Below are 17184 nucleotides of genomic sequence, written 5' to 3' on the forward strand. Positions count from 1 at the left end.
CCTGGGAGGGGTCCTGGCACCCCAGGAAGGGAGCCAGGCACGCCAAGATTGGTCCTGGCAGCCACAGATGGGTCCTGGCACTCTAAAACAGATTCTAGGACCCCCAAACAGACCCAGACACCCCAAAACTGATCTGGGAACACCAAGATTGGTCCCAGTCCTCAAAAAAAATATTCAGGAACCCCAAAACAGCACCAGACACCCCGGGATAGATCCCACCACCTCCAGACTGAGCACCCCAAGATCTTCCTGGCACTCCAAAGCACCCCGGCAACCTGGGATGAGCCCCAACATCCCAAACCGGGGACACACCCCTCCCCCCATCAATTAGCAACACTCCCAAAGTTCCAAGGTTTTATTCCAGCAGCGAGCAGAGGCCCCGAGGGAGGCCCAGACCCCCCAGCTCCCACCCCACAGTCTGAGAGGGAACAATGGGGGGGTCGGACCCCTCCAGGGGAGACTGGGGGGGCACTGGCTCAGGTTGTCAGTGGAGGGTGCCTGGTGTCCTGTCTGGAGCTGGGGACTCCCAGGGAAGGAGGCCAGGATGGAGAGGGGACACACCAGGGAGGATGGGCTCAGCAGATCAGAACGTGGGGGACCTCCATGGGAATGGGAGGACCCCTCCCACGAGCCCCCCAGGACGTGGACAGGACCCCCCCAGGAAAGGGGGTTCAGGTGGACTGGACTTGGGGGACCCCCATGGGCAGGAAAGAGGGGACTTGAGGGGGCTCAGAAGGTCAAGACATGGGGGTCCTGAGCCCCACCCCATAAAAGGGGGTTCAGCTTGGGAGTGCATGGGGGGACACCCTGAGAAGGGGAGGCCCAGGGGGCCTCAGCTGGGCTGGATATGAGGGACCCTCCAGGACACAGAGAGACCCCCAGGAAAATTGGGGGGGACAGGGGGGCAGTGCTCAGCTGGCCTGGACTTGGGGGGATGTCCTGGGAAGGAAAAGGAGGGCCAGGGAGGCTCAGCAGGTCAGATCATGAAGGTCCCTCCACAAAGGGGGGGGCCATCTGTCCAGGACATGGAGGGACATCTCAGGATGGAAAGGGGGGCTCAGCTGGGCTGGACATGGAGACCCCCCTCTCAGGAAAGGAGGAACTTAGGGGGACACCCTGGGAGGGCAGAGAACATGGAGAATTCCCCGAGAAAGGGGGGGCTCGGTTTGTACGGACATGGGGGATAGCCCAGAAATGGGGCCCAGGGGGGCCTCAGCAGGTCAGGATTAAGGGTCTGCTCAAGAAAGTGGGGGACTCAGCTCAGCTGGCCAAGCCAAGGAATGTGGGTCCCCCAGGAAAGGGGGTTCAGCTTTCCAGGACGTCGGAGGACTCGGACACGAGTTTCCCATCGCGGGTCTCGATCTTCTTGATGACGATGGCGCGGGATTTGGGGGGGGCCATGCCCTCAGGAGGCGGGGGGGGGCACTGAGTATCCTGAGCTAACCACGGCTCCCCCAAACGCTCCCCCAAAACCCCCCCCGAAACCTCCCCCAAATCCACCTGTGGGGAAGAGAGAGCAGCTGTGAGGGGAGGGCACATGGGGGGGCACCCAAAATCAGGGCGTTCCAGGGACCCTCCCAAACTCACCCAGGTACCCCGAAGTCTTGGTGTGGATGCTCAGGTTCTGCACAGCAGCCTCCAGCCTGGGGGAGTTTTGGGGAATCCCCCAAACAGGATCAGTGATGGAGTGGGGGGGATAAAGGACATGGCCTGGGGGGGGGAAATCTGGGCAGGGGGGTGTCTCCCGAAACAGGATTAGCGACAGGGGGTATTTAAGGGACATGGCCGAAGTGGGGGGGTTGGAGGCAGTCCCCCAAACCAAGTGTTTTTCGGGGGAGAGGAATAAGGGACATGGTCCAAGTGGGGGGGATTTGGGACATTCATGGAATATGAGACATGGGACACGGAATGCTCATGGAATATGGGATGGAGGATATGGGATGTCCATGGGATATGGGGTGTTCATGGTATCCAGGATGAAGGGCATGGTATATGGGATGCCCATGGGATGTGGGATGGAGCATGGGACACCAGGTGTGAGATATGGATGCCCAGAGGTTATGGGATGTGGGATGCCTGTGGGATCTGGGATCGGGGCTTCTCACCTGCTCTCCTCTCCCTCCAGCAGTTTCCTGTAGGTCGCAATCTCGATGTCCAGGGCCAGCTTGACGTTCATGAGCTCCTGGTACTCCCGGAGCTGCCGGGCCAGGTCCTGCTTGGCCTGGGCCAGGGCCCCCTCCAGCCCCCCCAGCTTGTCTCGGGCATCTCTCAGTGCCAGCTCCCCACGCTCCTCGGCCTCTGCCACCGCCGCCTCCAGCCCAGAGCGCTGCAGGACAGGACACTGAGCCCAGGATCCCCCCGCACCGGCGTCCCCATCACCCAACGTCCCCAGTGTCCCGACATCTCTAAAGCCCCCTGTGTCCCCATGTCCCAGTATTCCATGTCCTATCACCCTCTGCGGTCCAGTGTCCCTGTGTCCCAGTGTTCCTCACTCCCTCACTCCCTCATATCCCACTATCCTCCACCCCCCTCTTCCTCCCCAGTATTCCCAGACCTCCAAAATTCTCCCCATCCCTCAGCCATCGCTTTCTCCTCCCATTTCCCAGATGAGATCCCAAGGGATCCTCAGCAATCCAGTGGGGGGTTCCCATGGGGTGCTGGGGGAGGGGCAGGCAGTATCCCTCCAAATTTCCATCCATGTTGGACCCCAAACCTGATTTTTCAGAGCCTCAATCTCTGCCTGGATCCGCTGGATCCGCCGGTTCAGCTCCTGGATCTGGCTGCGGGTCTGGCGCAGGTCGTCTCCCTGCTTCCCAGCCGCTGTCTTCAGCTCCTCGTACTGGAGACACCAGACAGAGGTGGCAATGTGGGGCATCCCCCGAATCCACCAGCATCCCAAAACTGGGAGGCAAAGGCTGGATGTGGCCAAACTTGGAGGGATAGTCCAGGGTGGAATGTGGTAGGTCCAGTTGGGTTGGAGGCTGGGATCTTGGTGGCAATGGAGATGGGGGGACCCTCCTTTTTCACCAGCACCCCAAAAATTGGGAGAGAAGAGCTGTAATGCAGTGGAGGCAGGAGGGATGCTCTAGCTGGAATCTGGATCCAGCTGGGTTTGGAAGTGGGATCTAGGGGAATGGAGATTGGAAGGACTCCTCTTTTCCCCCAGCATCCCAAAATTTGGGATGGATGAGCTGAGATTTGCCTGTGTCAAGAAGGACGTTCCATCTGGCATCTCAGGGAAATGGAGATGAAGGGACCCTTCTCTTCCCTAGTACACCCAAACTGGGGAGAAAGGAGCTGAGATGTGGCCATGCCAGGAGGGATGCTCCAGTTGGGATGATCCATTGAGATACCATGAGTTCAGTTTGGAATCAGGGTCTTGGTGGGATGGGGAACCTCACTTTTCTACCAGCACCTCAAAAATTAAGAGGAAAGAGCCAGGTTGCAGCGATGCTGGGATTAATGATCCAAGTGGGATGTGGTGGTTCTCACTAGGATCTGGTGGGTCCAGTTGGGCTTGAATCTGGGATCCCATTGGGATGAGGCCTCCCACTTGCCAGCAGCATCCCAAAACAGGGGATGAAAGAGCCTGGGAAGTACTGGCACTGGGATCTGCACCAGGAATGGAGATGGGTGCCCCTCCCTGCCCCACAGTGCCCCAGGACTGGGATGAGCCCACGCTGAGGGGAACGCTCCAGGCTGGGATGTGGCAGCTCTGGTTGGGTTTTGAGCCACAATTTCTCCCACGCAGCAGCCGCTCCCTCCAGGGCAGGGAGGAAGAGGAGGAGGAAGGATTTGGGGCAGGGAGGAGGAGAAGGAAGTTTCAGGAAGCAGAAAGGAGGAGGATGGGGCAGGGAGGAGGAGGAAGATGCAGCAAGGAAGAGGAGGAAGGTTCAGGGAGCAGGGAGAAAGAGGAAGAAGGATTGAGGCAAAGAGGGGAGGAGGAAGGGGCAGGGAGGACGAGGAAGAAGGCTTGGGGAGCAAGGAAGAGAATGAAGGCTTGAGAAGGAGGGAGAAGGAGGAGGAAGGCTCAGGGCAGGAAGGAGGAGAATTAGGAAGAAGAGAGAGGATGAGGCAGGGAGGAGGATGAAGGCTCAGGGTGTAGCAGAGGAGGAGGAAGTTTTAGGGAACAGGAAGGAAGTGTCAGGGACGAGGAAAAAGGTGGGTCATGGAGGAAGGCTCAGGCAACAGTGAGGAGGAAGGATGGGGGAGCAGGGAAGAGGAGGAGGAAGGATTGGGGAGAAGAGGAAAATGAAGGTTTGAGGAGCAGGTGGAGAGGAGAAGGATTGGGGGGTAAGCGAGGAGGAAGATGAAGGTTTGGGGGGCAGGAAGGAGGAGGAAGGCTTGGAGGACAGCAGGGGGTGCTCTCCTGACCTTGATCTGGTAGAGGCCTTCGGCCTCAGCACGGCTGCGGCCAGCGATGTCCTCGTACTGCGCCCGCACGTCCGCCAGCACCCCGGCCATGTCCAGCTGGCGGCTGTTGTCCATGGACACCACCACGGCTGTGTCCGACACCTGCGCCCGCAGCTCCTGCAGTTCCTGTGCACGGGGGTGATGGCTTCAGCAGGGGAGCACCTCCCAAATCCAGGCACCCCAAATCCCTGACACCCCCAAACCTCCTCGTAGAGCTGCCGCAGGAAGTTTATCTCGTCCGTGAGGCTCTCCAGGCGCGATTCCAGCTCCACCTTGGACATGTAGGCTTCATCCACGTCCTGTGGGAACGTCACCCCTCTGTTCCCAGCATCCCCAGGGACCCCCCCCCAGCAGCCCCTTGGTCTCAGGGACTCCTCATGTGTCAGGGTCCCCCCTCAGTTTTGGGGTTCCCCCACCTTTTTGAGCAGAACAAACTCGTTCTCCTTCTCTGTGCGGTGGTTGATCTCCTCCTCATACCTGGGCAGAGGGGACACAAGGATGGGGGGGCACAGGGGCATACAGAGAAATGGGGATGGGGGACATAGGGACAGTAGGGATGGGGATATGGGTATATGGGGACATTAGGACAGGGAGGGATATGAGGACGGGTGACATAGGAACACGGGGACAGGAGGATAATAGGGACTAAGGGGATGGGAGAGCATGCGGAGGTGGGGACAGGGGGACAAAGGGACACGGCAATGGGAGGATGTGGGGACATAGAGAGGATTTGGACCAGGGATGTGGGGACATGAGGAAACAGGGAGACCCAGGGACATGGTGGGGACATCGAGGGCCATGGGGACAGGGGGACACAGGGATAAAGGGACATGGGGCTGAGGGCACACAGGATGGGGACACAGGGGTATGTGGGGGAACACTTCGGGACACAGACATGGCCTTGAATTCCTCCAGGAGGCTGCAGGCGTGGCCTGGGTGGGGTCAGCAGCAAGTACAGCCCCAGGGGGACTACAGGGTGGTATTGGGGGGCTGTGGAAGGGTCTGGGGAGACATGGGGGTACCCAGGGGGTTTGAGGGATACTCAGGAACACTGACTTGGCCTTGAACTCCTCGACGAGCCCCCGGACGTGGCCGAGCTCTGCGCGCAGCCGCTGCCGCTCCTGCCCGAGTCCCTCGAGCTGGCGCCGCAGGGTCCCTGCGTAGCCCTCGAGGAGCCCCCCCAGGCTGCTGCGGGGGGGCGGCTGCGCCCGCAGGAGCCCCCACTTGGTCTCCAGGAGTTTGTTCTGCTGCTCGAGGAACCGCACCTGCGGATGGGGAACGGCGCCCCAAAACCACCACAAAATCACACCTGGGGGAAAGGGGGTCAGGAGCACTCCCACACCCCAGCGTCACCTTAAAAATCACCCACACCCCCAAATTACCCCAAAATAAACCCCCACATTAAAATCACCCCAAAATCGCCCCCACACCCCAAAATCACACTTAGGGGACAACAGGGTCAGGGGCACACCCATACCTCAAAATCACCCCAAAATCACCTCCATCCCCAAATCACATCTGGAGGGAAGGGGGGAAAAGAGACTCAGAATCCCAAAATTACCCCCAAATCATCCCTAGGAGAATGGGTTGGGCTGGAGGGGGACATGAAGTGGACGGGTAGGGGTAGGATGGAGATTTGCAGTCCTGGTGCAAGCTGGACTGTGTGTCCTTGGAGGAAGTCAGGAAGGGCTCAGGGTGTCCCTAAGAGGGGTGTCTCCGAGGATCTCAGAAGGTCCCCAGAAGTGCTCAGGAGGTCCCAGCTGATCCAGGAGGTCCCTGAAGGGTACCTAGAAGGGCTTCTCAGTGTCCCCAGGATCATCAGGAGGTCCCAAAAGGTGCTCGGGATGTCCCAGCTGAGACTCAGGTGATGCCAGAGAAGGTCTCAGTATCCCCAAGGGTACAGGAAGTCCCCAGAGATGTTCAGGAGGTCCCAGGGAGGGTCTCAATGTCCCCAGGTGTCCCAAGATGTCCCAGAATCCAGTCCGCAGGGTGGTCCCAACCCTCCTCGGGGTCCCCTCCAGCCCCACCTTGTCGATGAAGGCGGCGAATTTATCGTTGAGGGTCTTGATCTGCTCCTTCTCCTCCCGGCGCAGCTCCTGCAGCTCGGGATCCACGGCCACGTCCAGCGGCGCCAGGAGGCTCCGGTTGATGGTGACGGCCGTGATCCCCCCGCCCGTCCCCGGCACCCACGAGGGACCCCCGAGCCCGCCGGAGCCGCCACGGAGCCCCCCGTAAGGACCGAAGGCCGGGGCCGTGCTCATCCTCAGCACCGGGCCGGCCGTGAAGGAGCGGGACGAGAAGGAGCGTCCCGGCACGGCCGAGCTGCTCCGGAGCGGCTGCCGGGGAATGGAGACCGACATCGGGCCGGGAGGAGAGAGGAAAGCGGGAAAGAGGCGAGAGAGAGCAGGGAAAGTGTTCGGGAGGTGGGAGAGGAGGTCGGCTAGAGAATGAGGAAGCTGGAGAAGACTGGGAGCAGGTTGGAAATTGGGAAAGGAGATAGGAGGGAGTTTGGAAGGAGGTTGGAAAGTGAATGAAGAAGGTCAGGGAGGGTTGGAGGAGGCTGAGGAGGCTGCAGGGAGGATGGAGGTTAGAAGGAGGATGAGAGGATTGGAAGAAGTTTGGAAGAGGTTTGGAGAAGGTCCTCAGCTGAGGCGGACTGGAGGAGGCTGAAGAGGCTCAGCAGGATGAGGACGGCTGGAGTGAGGTGGAAGAGCCTACAGAAGGCTGAGGAGGACGAGGCCGAAGGCCGCGTTCGGGGCAGGGAGGCTCCGACGGCCCCGGCAGGACCGGCCGGACGGGTCGGGGCACGACGGGCCGGGCCGGGCGGAGCGGCCGGGCGGGTTCCCGGTTTGGTTCTCGGGTTTATCCCAGAGCCGGGGGAGGAGAAGCGGGGGGAGGGACCGGAGCTTTAACCCCTTCGGGACGTGGGATCCGCGCGATCACCGTGATCTGCCGGGATCGGGACGAGTGGGGGGCGCGGGGGCGCACTTACCCCAAAATGCGGGTCCTGGTGCTCTCCACCCCCCTCCGCGCCCCCTCCTGGAGGAGAAGACCCTCTCGAGTGTCCCCAGGGAGCGTGTCCAGCCCTGTCCCCACTGTGTCCCCACACCTGGGTCTCCCAATCTGAGTCCCCGACTCCACGTCACTAAGTCTTGTCCACCCAGTCTGGGTCCCCAACCCCGACCCCAGTCCGGGTCCCCCCCAGTCTCAGTCCCCAGCCGGTCCCCCAGTCTGAGTCTCCAGACCAGTGTCACCACCCTGTACCCCCCAGGCTGTATCCCTAGCACCACATCCCCAATCTGTGACCCCAAACTATTCCTCCAGCCTGTGTCCCCAACCCTTGTCCCCCACTCTTTGTCCCTGCCCACGTCCCCATCCTAGGATACCAAACTATGTTCCCATGAAATGTCCCCAATCCCTGACCCCAGCCCCTGTCCCAAGCTTACATCCCTATGTCCCCTGGCCCTGGCCCCATAATTTGGTGGATGACCAAACTGTGTCCCCAGCCCCCTGTCCCTCAGTGAAGGACCCTGGTCCCTGTTCCTGGCTCTGTGTCCTCAGCCCCATGTCCCCAGATCCAAGACCCCAGCCCTGTCCCCAAATTACATCCCAAAACTGTGTCCCTAAACTCTGTTTCCCAGCCCTAAACCCCCAAACCCTGCCCCAAGCTCTGTGTCCCCAACCCCTGATCCCAGCCCCTGTCCCCAGATCTGAGTCAAAACATGGGACTCCAGCCACATCTCTCCAAATCTGGCCCCAGACCTGTCCCCAACCCAGGCCTCAACAGGGCCTGTCCCCAGTACCAAACTCAGCAGCAAAGTAGAGAAAACATCCCCAAAAAGGCATTGGATGGATGGATGGATGGATGGATGTGGGTTCAGGTGTGTGCAGGTGTGTTCAAGCAGGTTCAGGTGAGTTCAGGTGTGTTCAGGTGAGTTCAGGTGTGTGCAGGTATGTTCAAGCAGGTTCAGGTGAGTTCAGGTATGTTCAGGTATGTGCAAATGTGTGCAGGTGTGTTCAGGTGAGTTCGGCTGTGTGCAGGTGAGTTCAGATATGTTCAGGTGTGTTCAGGTGTGTGCAGGTGGATCTGACAGGTGCCAGTCCACGCCGTGGCAGCTCCGTTGGTGGCTCCAGCCCAGACTTGCCCGGCACGAGGGCGGCACACGCTGGGCACGGCGAGGGTGCGGCACCTGCGGCCCGGGAGTCAGAACCCAGGATTTGACATCCTGGAGTTGGGATCTAGAGGGCTCCAGGGGTTTGCCTCCAGCTGGGCCTTGCACGATCTGCTCCCCACTCCACCCCTCCAGCTCCCTCCCTAAATCCCTCCTTTAATCTCTTTTTATCAGGAAGGAATTTCCAGAGATAACCCCCGAGGGGTGGGTCCCAGACCCTGCAGGACACTCCCCCAGCCCTCCAAGACCGAGTCCCCCCAAGGAGCAGAGGGGACCCCCTAAACCTTTGACGGTCCCAGCTGAGCTCTCCATCGCCATCAGCTGGGGACACTGAGGCACGGAGGGACACGGGGGGGATGTGAGGCGATGGGGGACGTTTGGGGATGGGGGGGACAGGGGGGAACACGAGGAGTTGAAACTGGGGGATACCAGGTGACACGGGAGGGACCCTGGGGGGTCACTGGGGAATGTTTGGGGACCGGGGGACACAGCTGGAAGCCAGGAGGAGGAACACGGCCGGGGGGGGGGGGGGGTGGACACGACACGGGTGGGACACGTCACCCACCGGGAACGCCCGGAATGTTCCCGATAAGGCCCAGGGTGGGAGCAGCCCCGACACCCCCGCCCCTCCCCCTGAGCCCTTCAGGGGGTCCCAGGGGGTCCCCAAAGAGGGACGAGGCCGCTGCACCCCGGGAGGGACATCCTGGGACCCTCGAGTCCAGCACCTCGGGGACCCTGTGGGGAAAATGGGGGAAAAAGGGGGAGAAAGGGGGCAAAAAGGGGGGGGGGAAGGGAAGACGAGGCAGAACGGGATAAAATTGGGCATAAGTGGGGAAAGAGGAATGCGGCAAAGCAGAGGGAATGGAATGGGGCAAAGCAGAGAAAAAACATGAGGCAAGAGGGAAAAGGGAGAAAGGGGAAGGAATGGGGCGAAATGGGGATAAACCGCAAAAAATGGGGGGAACTGGCAAAATTGGAAAGCGATTGGGTAAAATGGGACAAAAAGGGATAAATGGGACGGGAATGGGGTAAAACAGGGCAAGATCAGGCAAAAAGGGTTTAAGTGGACAAGAATGGGACAAAACGACAAAATAGGGCAAAAATTAGTAAAATAAGAAAGGAAGTGGTGTAAGACTGGGCAAAATGGGGCAAAAGGGCAAAATGGGGCAAAAGAGCAAAATGAGAAGATCTGGCATAAATGGAGTCAAATGGAGCAAAAAGAGGCAGGAATGGGGGAAATGGGGAAAATGAGAAAGGGCAACATTGGGCAAAAATGAGATCAATCAAGGCAGTGATGGGCAAAAGTGGGCAAAAATGAGTAAATGGAACATGAACGGGGCAAAACAGGACAAAATGGGGCAAAATGGGGAAAACGGAGCAAAACAGGGCACGAATAGGGTAAAACAGGAGGTCTCAGGTGAGGCAGGGGCTCCAGCAGTGTGAAGGTCAGTAGGGTGATGTGGCCCTGGCTATGGGGACCCAAAAATGTGTGGGGCTGATCCCGATCCTGCCCCACATCCCACAGTTCTGGTTCTGGGGCCGACCTCCATTCCTTCGTCCGCCACCCCACAGTTATGGGGTCGATCCCATTCTTCTGAACCCACGACACAAGTTCTGGGTCAGACCCTGATCCCTCCAATCCTCATCCCACAAGTTCGGGGGCTGATTCCTTTCTCTCTGCCCCCCATCCCACAGTTCTGGGTCATTCCCCTCTCCACCCACCCCGCACCCCTGGAGTCTTGGGGTTGATTCCCTTCCCCCTGCCCTGCACTCCCCAGTTCCGGGTCAAGCCCCCAAACCTCTACCCCGCATCCCACCAGTTTTGGGGCTGATTCCTTTCCCTCACACCTCACTCCCCAAGTTTTGGGGTCGATTCCCTTCCCCGTCCCCCCCCCACCCCCAGTTTTGGGGCCGGTCTCCGCATGAACAAAGCCCTGGGCCAGCTCCAGCCGCACCTTCCCGGGAGCGAGCCCATGGGGAGGTGCCGTGGGGCCGCTCCCGGCTATAAATCCCGGCCAGAATTCCCGCCCGGAATTCCATTCGCGCGTCCGTCCGTGCGACTCTCGGGCTCTCGCCGTCGTGTCACCGTCTCCATGAGCTTCTCCCGCCGCACCGTCTATTCCAGCTCCGTCCGCTCCGGCGGGATCGGGACTCTCGGGACCCCCGGGATCGTCCCCGGCCGCCGCTTCGCCCCCCTGGGCAGCGCCGCCAGCGTGTACGCGGGGGCGGGGGGCGCGGGGTCCCGCATCTCCGTCACCCGCACCCTGAGCAGCGCCGGGGGGGGCTTTGGGGCCGGTTATGGGGCCGGCTATGGGGCCAGCCTGGGGGGCAGCGTCTTCCTGGGGGGCTCCGGGGCCGTGGCCAACGAGAAGGAGGCGATGCAAGACCTCAACGACCGCCTGGCCACGTACCTGGAGCAGGTGCGGAGCCTGGAGCGGGAGAACCGGCGCCTGGAGACCCAAATCCGGGAGTTTATGGCCCAAAAGGGGCCCAGCGCCCACGACTGGAGCCCCCAGTGGGAGCTGATCGAGGAGCTACGGGACAAGGTGGGGGCGCGGGGGGGGGCTTGGCGTTAAACATTAACGAGGAGGGGGGAGGGGAAGGGCTGAACTTTGCATCTGTGGGGGGTCTGTAAGTCCCTGGAGACCGATGGGGGGGTTGGGGGAGATCTGTAAGTCCCCGTGGGTGGGGGGCGCCGGAGGGTTTTCCTCCCCGCGGGGCTTTTTTTGCGTGGGGCAAAGGGACGTGACCGAGGCCACCGGGGTGAGCCAGTGTCAAAGGAACCCCCTCTCCATTTTTACCCTGATTTTTGGGTAAATGAGCCTCCCCCAGGCGCCCAAAGCTCCTCCTGGAGCCTCCCCAAGGTGACCGGCACCCCTCCCCCGCCCCGACACCTAGGCCCCCCCCCCGCCCCGCCCCCACCCTGGGTTATCGGCGCTTTTCCGGGGCGAGGCCCTGCAGGGAAGGGGGGCCAGGGAAGTCATCCTGCCACGGTGACAGTGACACGTGTACCTGTGTCCCTGCGTCCCCGAGTGCGTCCCTGTGTCCCGCTCACCTGTCTCCCCTCTATTTCCATGTGTCTCCATATCTCTGTGTGCCCACCTGTGTCCATGTGTCCCTCCACATTCCCCATCTGTGTGTCCCCATGTCCATGTGTCTCCCCATGTCCCCCCCCTCCATGAGTCCCTATATCCCTGTGTCCACTCATGCCCATGTTCTCATGTCCATGTGTCCATGTGTTGCTACATGTCCGTATAGCCACATGTATCCCCATGTCCCCCCATGTCCACGTGTCCTCTGGATCCATGTGTGTCCATGTGTCCCCTCTATCCATGTGTGTCCTCATGTCCTCTGGATCCATGTGTGTCCTTGTGTCCCCATCCCAGATCCTGGAGAGCACGGTGGAGAATGCACGGACAGTGCTGCAGATCGACAACGCACGGCTGGCGGCCGATGACTTCCGGGTCAAGTGAGGGCAGGATGCTGGGAATACTGGGAATAATGGGAATACTTGGAATAATGGGGGTGGGAACATGGCAGAGATGACATGGGAATGAGGATGGAGTGGGAATGGAGATGGAAATGGGGGTGGGAATATGATGGAAGAGAGGGTGGAGATGGGCATTGAGTGGGAATGGGGATAGGGGTGGAAATGGAGTTGGAAACAAGGTGGGAATGGAGATGGGAATAGGCATGGGAATGGCTAGGAATGGGGATAGAGTGGAGATGAGGGTGAGGGTGGGGGGTATGAATGGGGATGAGGATGGGGATAGAGACGAGATGGGGATGAGGGCAAGGACGAGGATGGGAGTGGGAGTGGGAGTAGTAGGAGTGGGATGGGAATGGGGATAAGGATGGTGAGGGAGAATGGGAATGGAAACAGGAGTGGAAATGGGAATAGGGTGGAAATGGATGGGGATAGGGTGGGACTAGAGGGGAACAGGTGGCAATGGAGGTGAGGATGAGGATGGGATGGAGACTGAATGGGGATAGGTGGGAACAGGGATGGGAATGGGATGGAGACAAAGACGAGGATGGGGCTGGAGATGGGATGTGCACAAGGACAAGGATGGAAATAGGAGTGGGATGGAGACCAGATATGGACAGGGAAAAGGATGGGCTGAGGATGGAAATCAGGATGAGAACGAGGCCAAACATGGAAACAGGAGTGGGAATGGGGATGGGAAACTGGATGGGGACAGGGAAAAGGACAGGGATGGGGAGAGCTGTAGGTGAGAATTGGGATGGGACCGGAGTGGGAACATGGATAGAGACAGAGATGGGACAGGATCAGAGATGAGGATGAGGATGAGGATGAGGATGAGGATGACACAGGAATGGGGAGGGGAATGGGGGATGAAAATGGCGATGAGGACAAGGAGAAGGATGGGAATGAGGACAGGGACAGGGACAAAGATGGGATGAGTGGAGGTGGCAGAGGGAATGAGCCAGGGATAAGAACATGGATGGAGATAGCAATGGGATGAAGTCAGGTGAGGCTGGAGATGGAAATGAGGACAAGAGTGGGACAAGGAGATGGGATTGAAAATGGAGGAGGAGAATGAGGATGAGAATGGAAAGGGAAATGCGGATGGGGATAAGAATGAGGCTGGATATGAGACTGAGGATGAAAATGATGGGAATGGGATGTAATGGGGATGGAAATGGGGATGAAGATGAGGATGATGGGACAGGGGTGGGGAGAAAGATGTGTTGAGGATGGAAATGGGGCTGAGGATGATAGGGATTGGACAAAGACGAGGAAAAGGCTGCGTTGGGCTGGGGATGGAAATAGGGCTGACGATGGGGGTGGGGAACAAGGATATGTGGGGGACAGAAACAGGGCCAAGGACAAGGACAGAGTTCTGAACGGGCGTAAGGCTGGCTCAGCTCCGTGTCCCATCGCGGCTCTGGCCCCGCTCCTGCGGCTGTGCCAGGTTCGAGGCAGAGCTGGCCATCCGCCTGTCCGTGGACGGCGACATCGCAGGGCTGCGCAAGGTCCTGGACGACACCAACATGACACGGCTGCAGCTCGAGGGGGACATTGAGGCCTTGCGCGAGGAGCTGATCCTGCTGCGCAAGGACCATGACCAGGTGGCTCTGGGGGAGTTGGGCGACTCTGGGGGGAGGTGGGGCCTGGGACCCTAAACTGACCCACTCTGCCCACAGGAAGTGCAGGACCTGCGGGCACAGGTCTCGCAGTCGGCCCTGACAGTGGAGGTGGATGCACCACGGTCACAGGATTTAGGGAAGGTCCTGGGGGAGCTGCGGGCTCAGTACGACGCCCTGGCCCAGAAAAACCTGGAGGACCTGGAGAAGCAGTGGGGGCAGCAGGTGGGGAACCCTATAAAAAACCAAATCCCGCCCAAAAACCAGCCCTGGAATGGTCCTGGGGGAGCTGCGGATGCAGGACAATGCCCTGGTCTTAAAATCCCTGGAGGACCTGGAGAAGGAGAGGGGGTGGGAGTTGGGGACCCCAAACCCCCATCAATCCACACCCGAGGGTCCTCAGTGATTCTTCATAGGGGTGTCCCCAATGAGGGGGTCACCTGGGGGTCCCAAACAAGGGGAAACCCCTTTTGGGGGGTGTCCCCAGGCAGGCATGGGAGGTTCCCAAAGGAACCCCACAAGGGGCAGGGGGAGTGGTGGTGGACCCAGGGGGGTCCTGGGTGGAGACTTGGGACATTTTCAGGGGGACTCCTGGGGTGAACTGCTCCAGGAGGCTCCTGGTCCAACTTTTGGGACACTTTTGGGGTGACCTCTGCCCAAGTGGGTCCAAATTTGGAGCCCCTCCTAGGACACCCCCAAGGAGTGTCCCACGATATGGGACCCTCCAAACCTGAGTCTGGCTCTTCTTAGGATGGTCTCACCCCTACATCCCCTGTAGGACTTGGGGTGTCTGTGGTGGGTGGGACGGAGGCCGCTGCCCCCCAGATCCCAAGGGTGTCCCCAGGCCTCCCCAGACCCCTCTTTTCCCTCTCAGATCACGGAGACCACCCTCGAGGTGACGCAGAGCACAAAGGATCTGGACACCGCACGAGGCACTGTCGGGGCGCTGCGTCGCTCACTGCAGACCCTCGAGATTGACCTTGAGGCCCTGCGCAACCAGGTACCCCAAAATACCCCGAACTCCCCCAAAAAACTCCAACCTCCCCCAATCCCTCAATCCACAGCCTCACACCCCCAACTCCCCCCCAGAAAACCTAACTCCCTTTAATCCATGGTTCCAGAGCCCAGTGACCCTTCCAACCCCTAGCCCATAAATCCAGCCCCCAAAGGCCATTTTTGAGGTCCTGACCCTGCACCTCCCAACCCTCTGAATCTCCCAGAACTTGGGGTTGGAGGTGGCACTGCCTGAAGCTGAGGCTTGGGCCAAGGTGAGCCCCCATAAGACTCCCTAATCCTCCCCTGATACCCCCAGAACATGGGTTTGGGCTCTGCATTGACCAAAGCTCAGTGTGAACTCCCAGTTTTCGGGGTGAACCCCCACAAAATCCCTAAGTCCCCCCAGAATGCTAGTCTGGAGGCAGTACTGGCTGAGTCCGAGGTGACTCACCCCATTTTCGTAGTGCAGGTCCTCCAAATCCCCCATTTTAGGGGTACTGACTCCCCCAAAACCCCCTGCTTACCCCCCAAACACCTCAGAACATGGATTTAGAGGCTGCCATGGTCGAGGTTGAGGCTCAGACCGAGATGTACCCGCCCAAAATCCCCTTAACGCCCCCAGTCCCTCCAGAACGTGGGTCTGGAGGCAGCGCTGGCTGAGGCTGAAGCATGGGATGAACCCCTTCAACCCCAGTTTTCGGAGTGCTGACTCCTCCAAACTCCCCTAATTCCCCGGATTCCCCCAGAATGCGGGACTGGAAGCAGCGCTGGCCGAGGCCGAGGCCCGGGCCGGGGCTCACCTGGCTCAGGTGCAGCTCCAGGTGAGCGCGGCCGAGGCGGAGCTGCGGGACGTGCGGGCGCAGCTCCAGCGGCAGAACGAGCAGCACCGGGAGCTGCTCGGCCTCAAAGACCGGCTCGAGGCCGAGATCGCGACATATCGGCAGCTGCTGGAGGGCGGCGACGGCTTCAGGTGAGCAGGGGGGGACTGGGGAGGGGATCAGGTACGGGGGGTTCACGTGGGGGGGAAAGAAATTCAGGTACCGCCAGGGTGGAAGTCCAAGGGAGGGGGGAAGTTCAGGTACGGGGGGGTGAATTCAGGTGAGTGAGGAAGTCTGGAGGGGAGTTCAGGTGAGGGGAGACTTCAGGGTTGAGAGGGTTCAGGGGGGAGTTTGGTGGAGAGGGAAGGAATTCAGAGGAATTTGGAGGTGTAGCTCAGATATGGGCAGTTCAGGTGAGGAGGAGAAAAAAGCCAGGTACAGGGGGTGGAAGTTCAAATCGGGGGATTCAGGAGGGGGGGAAGTTCAGATTTGGGGGAAGGTGAGCAGAGAGAGCTCAGGTGAGGAAGTTTGAGGGGTGAGTTCAGGTACGGGGTCTTGGGATGGAATTCAGAGGAGGGGGGAGTTCACGTGAGGGGGAAATCCAGGTACAGGGGGGTGAGGGGGAAATGGAGACAGAGGGTGGGGGGATGTGGGTTCGGAAGGGGATGGGAAGGGATAATCCCAGGAGTGGAGTGTCCAGGTGCTGTCCCTGGCAGGGGGAGGGGACAGCAGTTGCACCCAAAGCGGATGAGCCTCTGTGATGAGGTGTCCAGATCCCACCAGTTACAAGATTTTGGGGACAGCCAGGGGACAGCAGTGACATCCAGGGGGATGATCCCAGAAGATCAGATATCCCAGCTCTGTCCTTCAGGATGGTCTGGGGATGGGAACAATGGTACATCAGAGGGAATGAAACCCAGGGGATGACACCTGAGTGTCCAGGTCTCACCAGTGACAATGTTTTGGGAACAGCCAGGGGACAGTGGTGACACCCAGAGGGGACAAATCTCCAGGGTGTTGGGACACCCCAGCCTGTCTCCCAGAGACATTCCATCTCCATCACCTGTTGTGTGATACTGGGGGGTGAACCGCCGAGTGCCCCCATTCCTAACCCCCCCTCCCCGCAGCCTGAGGGATGCCCTGGACAAGGAGACCACGGCCACCACGGCAGGGACAGGGACCACCCACCGCGTGGTCACCGAAACCAGGGAGGTGAAGGTCCGCACGTACTGAGGGGGTCACAGGACCTGAAAATCCGGCAGGGCCCCCGAGTCCCTCCAGATCCAAATAAAGTGGTGATTCCCATGAATGGGAGATGTGGTGGTGTGTCCTTCTGGGGGGAAAACAGGGGTGGGGACACGGAGCTGAGACTGGGGGGAAACTGAGGCACGGGGTGTGGGGGGCTGTCAGGGGACGGATGGATTCCTATACCCCCTCCTTGTCACCATCCCAACATTGATCTCCGGTCACCCCTGCCCCCTGGGACACACACCCCTTTCGCCCCCCACCCATATCGGGGTCCCTGGGGGCATCGACCTCCCAGAACCAGCTGGGAGGACCCCAAAATGTTCCTGTCCCCGCCGGCCCCGGGGTCAGCCCCGAGCTCCGGGCGCCGTCCCTTCCTGAGCCGCTCCCGGGGGGACACGGGGGTCGCGGGACCTGGGATCCCGGTGGGG

General features: G+C 60.1%; 2 protein-coding genes across 2 annotated transcripts; one reads left to right on the top strand and one right to left on the bottom strand.

The window, feature by feature from the left end:
• Nucleotides 1-340: 340 nt before the first annotated feature.
• KRT8 (keratin 8) lies at nt 341-7255 on the bottom strand. Its single transcript, XM_014892980.2, is given in 10 exon segments — nt 341-1407; nt 1409-1500; nt 1588-1643; nt 2106-2326; nt 2714-2839; nt 4375-4539; nt 4617-4712; nt 4830-4890; nt 5470-5678; nt 6441-7255. Coding segments are annotated over 10 exon segments (1461 nt in total). The 5' UTR covers nt 6774-7255; the 3' UTR covers nt 341-1305.
• Nucleotides 7256-9510: 2255 nt separating this feature from the next.
• Nucleotides 9511-16817, top strand: KRT18 (keratin 18). The gene is made up of 7 exons (XM_014892991.2): nt 9511-11131; nt 11972-12054; nt 13523-13679; nt 13755-13919; nt 14569-14694; nt 15437-15660; nt 16636-16817. The coding sequence occupies exons 1-7, from the start codon at nt 10508-10510 to the stop codon at nt 16739-16741; spliced, it is 1485 nt and encodes a 494-aa protein (XP_014748477.2). The 5' UTR covers nt 9511-10507; the 3' UTR covers nt 16742-16817.
• Nucleotides 16818-17184: the final 367 nt, after the last annotated feature.

Source organism: Sturnus vulgaris, chromosome 30, assembly GCF_052056855.1.
Source record: "Sturnus vulgaris isolate bStuVul1 chromosome 30, bStuVul1.hap1, whole genome shotgun sequence".
In the NCBI taxonomy this organism is placed as follows: domain Eukaryota; kingdom Metazoa; phylum Chordata; class Aves; order Passeriformes; family Sturnidae; genus Sturnus; species Sturnus vulgaris.